This window comes from Carya illinoinensis, chromosome 10 (assembly GCF_018687715.1).
Source record: "Carya illinoinensis cultivar Pawnee chromosome 10, C.illinoinensisPawnee_v1, whole genome shotgun sequence".
NCBI classification, from domain to species: Eukaryota; Viridiplantae; Streptophyta; class Magnoliopsida; order Fagales; family Juglandaceae; genus Carya; species Carya illinoinensis.
The window spans coordinates 24,503,653-24,509,434 of NC_056761.1; the positions used below are offsets into that span (position 1 = coordinate 24,503,653).

At 38.6% G+C, this 5,782-nt stretch overlaps 2 protein-coding genes across 2 annotated transcripts; one reads left to right on the forward strand and one right to left on the reverse strand.

Moving 5' to 3' along the window:
- Positions 1-202: 202 nt before the first annotated feature.
- Positions 203-1,359, reverse strand: LOC122278577 (DNA-binding protein BIN4-like). Its single transcript, XM_043088756.1, has 4 exons — positions 1,277-1,359; positions 1,006-1,157; positions 809-880; positions 203-280 (listed from the first exon to the last, which is right to left on the reverse strand). Exons 1-4 carry the CDS (start codon positions 1,338-1,340, stop codon positions 203-205), a joined length of 366 nt encoding a protein of 121 aa, XP_042944690.1. The 5' UTR covers positions 1,341-1,359.
- Positions 1,360-4,294: 2,935 nt separating this feature from the next.
- LOC122278578 (protein ALP1-like) lies at positions 4,295-5,782 on the forward strand. The gene is made up of 3 exons (XM_043088758.1): positions 4,295-4,777; positions 5,005-5,236; positions 5,313-5,782. Exons 1-3 carry the CDS (start codon positions 4,295-4,297, stop codon positions 5,780-5,782), a joined length of 1,185 nt encoding a protein of 394 aa, XP_042944692.1.

Below are 5,782 nucleotides of genomic sequence, written 5' to 3' on the forward strand. Positions count from 1 at the left end.
TGCTGCGCGCTATCACATGGCTCGTACATGGATGACTGATGTTGTGGAGAGTAGACTGCACCGTAGTTGGAAATTAGAAGATTCGGATTCGAGATCTGAGCACAGCGAACCTGTGCCCCTATCCCTCTGATTGAAGTCGAACCCTCCTTCTTAAAGCAACCATGCCGAAAGGTAGAATACAGATGAGACCCACTTCTGTCATTCACCTTCGTAGAAGCTCCAGACAACCAGCATGCTTTGCAGTGACCAGGTTCGCCATCACGAGGCCGAGAATGCGTTCCTATAGGGTAAGCACAAATCAACTCCACGTTTTCATTTTTTTTGTTCATTATTCTTGCATGTTTGTGAATAACGAAGTGGTACAAAATTTACAGTTAGGGTATAAATCAATTACTTTATCTTGTTGTATGCTGATGGATTTTTGCGTATATACTGGGTTCTACATGATGAAGAACCTCATTGGGCTAAAATCACAAACAGACCATACACACCTATTTTGAGAATTGAATAGGGATGCATATCACCAAATTGATTGCAGAACAGTGACCATAAGCCTCTCTTCATCTAGCATTAGTGTAGTTAAGTAGTTGTGCATAGTGTTACCAATGTCGTGATTGTATTGTGTGGAATATATGTGCAGATTTGCAGAAATTATCCCCAAATGTTTATAATTTGAACCGTATAATTGTCGAAATTCATATGGGTAAAGTGCTCCAATGGTTATGCAGAATCAATCAAAAGTTTGGACACCATAGTGGCATAGGACCGTAGTACCCAAGAGACCATTTCATATAATAGAGATGCCTACTAGAAATGAGGATTGCATCTTTGGTGCTTGCATCTTTCCTCCCACAGCTTTACCTCTGTTCCGAGCAATTCCCTGCATCCAAACTTCTATCAAATAAGCATACGTGCAATGTGGTATAATTTATTGAAACAAAAGCAGTGTAATTTGAATTTATTCAAGATGCTTTCCTAAGTAGTGGAAAAGGTCTGGAAACGTACCAATGTTTTCTCAGCTTTCCGTTTGGTTTTCCCATTATTTTTACCATTGGTTTGTTCTTCAACATCCTCATTTTGGTTATTTTGATGAGGAACGGCTTTAGGAATCTTGTCAGCCTCATCTTCTGAATCAAATGAGAAACCATCCAGTGTTCCTACTCAAAACAAAATGATGGAGGTGAATGAATAATGTCTGGAAGACTGGAACTGGAGTTTTTTATTTAAAAAAATAAACAATTAAACATTAAAACGACAATTAGGAAAAGTACCAAACCTTCAACCATAGTTTCAGCTTCATAAACGTTAGACTGTGGTTTAAGCTGAATGAAGTCATTCATGATGGCCTCTATCTAATCAAGAAATGTACAATTAGGGAAACAGTGCCAATGAGGAAGGGAAGGGTGGTCAAGCATACAAATTGTATTGAAATCTTGACAATAGTTACACTGATTTCAAGTCATATTTCTTGCTTAAGAAAAGTTGTTATTTATTTTGGATTTTCTTATTCTTTGAGCTGATGGGGCCTTGTTATTTTGTAAATCAGCTCTACATTATTTGATTGGTATATAAATGACTGAAAAATTTAAGCTTATGCAGACATAGGGGCTAACAAGTGGGCAGTTGTAGTTTGGTTGATGTATTTTTAATTAATAGGTTTGCCTTATAAGGCTGGAACTCGTATTTAAATTTAATTTGGAAGAAGATATATTTCAGTTTGTTATGAAACTCCATGGTTTTCCCTCTCTTTACTTCGCATTTTGCATAAGAAAAACATTGTTGATACACGGGGCCCCATAATAAGTAAATTCAGCTTTCTTTTTCTCTCCCTTAGTTCCTTTTTAATTTAGTTAAACCCTTCATTTTTGTGTGTCAATTCCTTATAAATCAGTATAATACTTGTGAGTTATATTCCCAACCTAATTACCCAAGTAAACAACCAAAGTTTTCACTCAAACTAGTGAGTTTTCCTCTTTCAAATTCTGCCTTACCGAGATTTGCCTCATTTATGCATTTGATAAAAGGCTGTTTTTATGCCAGATCTATTTTTAAAATGATGCAGCTTTCCAATTTTTCATCATTACTAGAACAAGTTTAATTGTGTTGTTGGGCTTAAGGTTAAATCAGTGCAGATTTTTTCATCAGTGCAGATTTTTTCTCCCATGCATTCTGTTTTAGGTCAAATCAGCCCATTTTTGTGAGTGAAATGTGTGTCAATTTTGTTATGAGATTCACTAGTATAGGCTTGCTTCTGTTGTTAAAGTTATGGTTAAAGGAAAGGATTTTTTAAGCCCGTAGACAACCAACTTCCTGGTTATCTAATATTATATTATATTAGTTTATTACTTTATTATCTAATATTATCTTATATTAGTTTATTTGGATTCTCTTACATGCATGTCTAATTATTTTTATATCATTGTTGATATGAAAACTGGGCAAGTTCCAGTGACCAACTATCTGCTAGTAGTCAAACTAAAATGGTTTCTCACTATTTTTTTCCCTTTGATCTCTGTTTTACAGCGTTACTATCTTAGATCTTCCACTCGTGCTTGCGGAGAGGTATGTTTGCATATTAACGGGACCCATGTTGGTTTAAATTTCACAAGTCTCTTTTCAACTTATTCCTTGATATTTGACCATGTTAGAATATTAGTTAAACTTCCATGAACCTTATTTATGTTGCAACCGAGGCGAATGTTGAGATAATATGGTTGATGTTTATGTGAATCCTTAGTTAGATAAATGTCTATGTGCTAAATAGTTTACAAGTACTCAACGAGTAGTAACCATTATTCGAGACATGGGTGTTGGATTGCGTAGTTAAATTTTTGTATTGAGCAGTGCTTGATGGATGACACTAAGAACCAGCGTGATCTCAACCTATGGACCAATGGGTTGGAGAAGATGTTGGTAGACCTTCTCTACCAAGAGACGGTCGATGGAAAATTGGTTGGGTCGAAAATCACCTACCGAGATAATGTCAGACTTGCAACGAAGATGACTGAACTTGGGAAGAAGACAATTGATGTGGCACAAATAAGAGGAAAAATTACTCGCCTGCGACAAAGGCAACGACTGTTCACTGATCTCATGGGTCAAACAGGAATGGGTTGGAACCCAGAAACGAAAACCGTAATTGCCACTGAGGAGCATTGGGCTAATGCAATACGGGTAAACTACATTTAGTTTTCATAATTTAATTTCGAGACATTATTTATTTTTGTTGTTGAGGATTTCATTCCAGATGCATATTGTATGCATGCCTTCTAATAAATGGTTGCTTATGTTAGGTGCAAAGCAAATGAAGGAGGTTCAAGACGAATGGATGTCAAGATTACAATCTTCTCTGTACGATTTTCGGTCAGTCTGTGGCCACAGGGGTCCTTCATTATGCCTCAACACAAGAACCCCCCACCTATGAGGAGGAAGATCGCCTTGAGGAGGTGCTGAGGGCACGGGGCCCTGTACTGGGAACTGTCACGGACGCGCCCATTGACTTAGATGAGGTGGACATAAACATAGATGGGTTGGCGCGTAGACAGGCAGGGAGTACTCGTCGCCGCAGAAGGGAGCCGCCCCGGAGTGGCATTTCCCCAGAACTTAGCAAAGCTATAGAAGTTATGGCCGCCAGTGCTGCCTCAAGAGCTGAGCTAGACCAGAAGATGTTCGAAGAGCATTGTAGTAGAAAGCGTAGTAAAGGAGAAGAAGAATCCGATCAGACTGCATCCGTTTCATCATCTTCTATGGCAAGTAAATGTGTTAAGTTTCTAAATGACATCAACCCACCCCTGTCTATGGATCATTATGGGCTGGTAGCAGGGATTTTGATGCATAAGGATGCGCAGGAGTTCTTCCTTACAATGCCACCGGAACGCAGAATTGGTTGGATCCACGGGTTGAAGTGATGTAGCGTAGGACAATGCTACATTGAGTTTATCTTGTTTAGTATTTAAACTATCTATGTTTACATTTGATGCGGCCGGCTTATGCTTTTATTTACATTCTTCTACTGCTGATGACATTTTTCTATTTAAGAGTTTATTTGTATAATATGCAATTTGATTTAATTCATTTTGCATATTATTTAAATTGCAACTTGCCAAATATTATTGTCTTTATATTATTTTTGTGCCACCATAGAATTTAGAGGTTATATATTAACTGGCTCATGGACACTATTCTTCTAAATATTTTATTATATATTCACTACAATATTAAGCCCATAATAATTTTGAATATAATGATTAACATGGAAAAGTGTTTTTAACCTAATTATTTGATATAGCGCAGGATGGAAAGAGAAAGTAGTTCAGATAATGAGCCCCAGGTGGAAGCCAATTTAACGACTGAAGGTGCATCGAGTAGTAACTTCGATCAAACGTGGGACGAATACCAAGAATGGAGGAGGCAAGATAACACATATTTGGATCACATGGCCATTCTATTGGCTGCCGTAGAAGAGGAGGAATCTATAGGGCAAGTGGTTGAGCGAATGCCGCAGCATAACATTGGCTTACACGGACAAGAGTATATAGTCGCAATCCTTAATGGACATCCCAAGAATTGTAGAAATATGTTCCAAATGGAAGTTTATGCATTTCAAGCGTTATGCAATACATTACGCACGGATTCCATTCTGGAATCGACAAGAGAGGTTTCCGTAGAGGAAGCCGTTGCAATGTTTGCATTTACCGTCGGACATGGGACAGTTCAGCGAGTCACAGGTGACCGGTTTCAACATTCAAGTGAAACCGTTAATCGACATGTCGGCGCAGTGATGTGAGCACTATGTCGCCTTGCACCCCAGGTGATTGCACCTACACATGTTGATGGGGTGGCTTCTTATATTGAAGGCAATCCCAGACATTATCCATGGTTTGAGGTAAAAAATTCGTACTTTGGGTCAAGGAAAGTGATATGCAGTTGACATTTTATAGTCTAGTTGGTCTAATAGCATATCAGCAATTTGTGAAATCATAATTTTCAATTTTTTGATTGCAGAAATGTTATGGAGCAATTGACGGGACTTATATCGACACATGGGCGCCCGCCGAGGCAACTAATGCTTATATATCTCGGCATCACCGAGTTAGCCAAAATGTGCTGGCAGCTTGTGATTTTGATATGAGATTCACGTTCATATACGCTGGGTGGGAGGGCACTGCTCATGATGCGCGCATATTTATGGATGCATTGACTCGTCCAGGGATCAATTTTCCATGGCCTCCTGAGGGTAAAAATTATATAAAAATTATTTCATGTTGGGCTAATATTTCGTAAACATTATTGATGCTTTTAATACTTTTCAGGTTATTATTACTTAGTAGATTCCGCCTATCCATGTACTCAGGGATTTTTGCTCCCATATCCTAGGGTGCGATATCACAGGTCTGAACGTCACGGCAACCGCTCATTTCATGGATATCAGGATTATTTCAATTACCGGCATTCTTCCCTCCGGAATGTTAATGAGCGGAGTTTCAGTGTGTTGAAAAAACGATTTCGAATTTTGCGATCAATGAACCCATACAAGCCAACAAATCAACGATATATTGTTGTAGCATGTTGTGTCATACACAACATTATTCGCACGATTACACCTGATGATCACATTTTTCGTCAATTTAGCAATCCGAATCATTATGAAGGCCAGACAAATGTAGATAACCCGAATCATATATTACATACTCCTGACATGTCATCTGGGGCGGCACAAGCCATGGCTGCAACCAGGGAATCTATCGCACAACCGATGTGGGCACATAGGAGTGCAAATTGA

What these genes read in the sequence shown, in the direction of transcription:
- LOC122278577 (XM_043088756.1), bottom strand. Translation starts at nt 1,340, where the DNA reads ATGAATGACTTCATTCAGCTTAAACCACAGTCTAACGTTTATGAAGCT. An exon ending in AGCTGAAACTATGGTTGAAG is followed by an intron (nt 1,158 to 1,276) that starts GTTTGGTACTTT and finishes TGTTTTGAGTAG; the next exon opens with GAACACTGGATGGTTTCTCA. An exon ending in GGAAAGCTGAGAAAACATTG is followed by an intron (nt 881 to 1,005) that starts GTACGTTTCCAG and finishes GTTTGGATGCAG; the next exon opens with GGAATTGCTCGGAACAGAGG.
- LOC122278578 (XM_043088758.1), top strand. Translation starts at nt 4,295, where the DNA reads ATGGAAAGAGAAAGTAGTTCAGATAATGAGCCCCAGGTGGAAGCCAAT. An exon ending in TTAATCGACATGTCGGCGCA is followed by an intron (nt 4,778 to 5,004) that starts GTGATGTGAGCA and finishes TTTTGATTGCAG; the next exon opens with AAATGTTATGGAGCAATTGA. An exon ending in TTTTCCATGGCCTCCTGAGG is followed by an intron (nt 5,237 to 5,312) that starts GTAAAAATTATA and finishes AATACTTTTCAG; the next exon opens with GTTATTATTACTTAGTAGAT.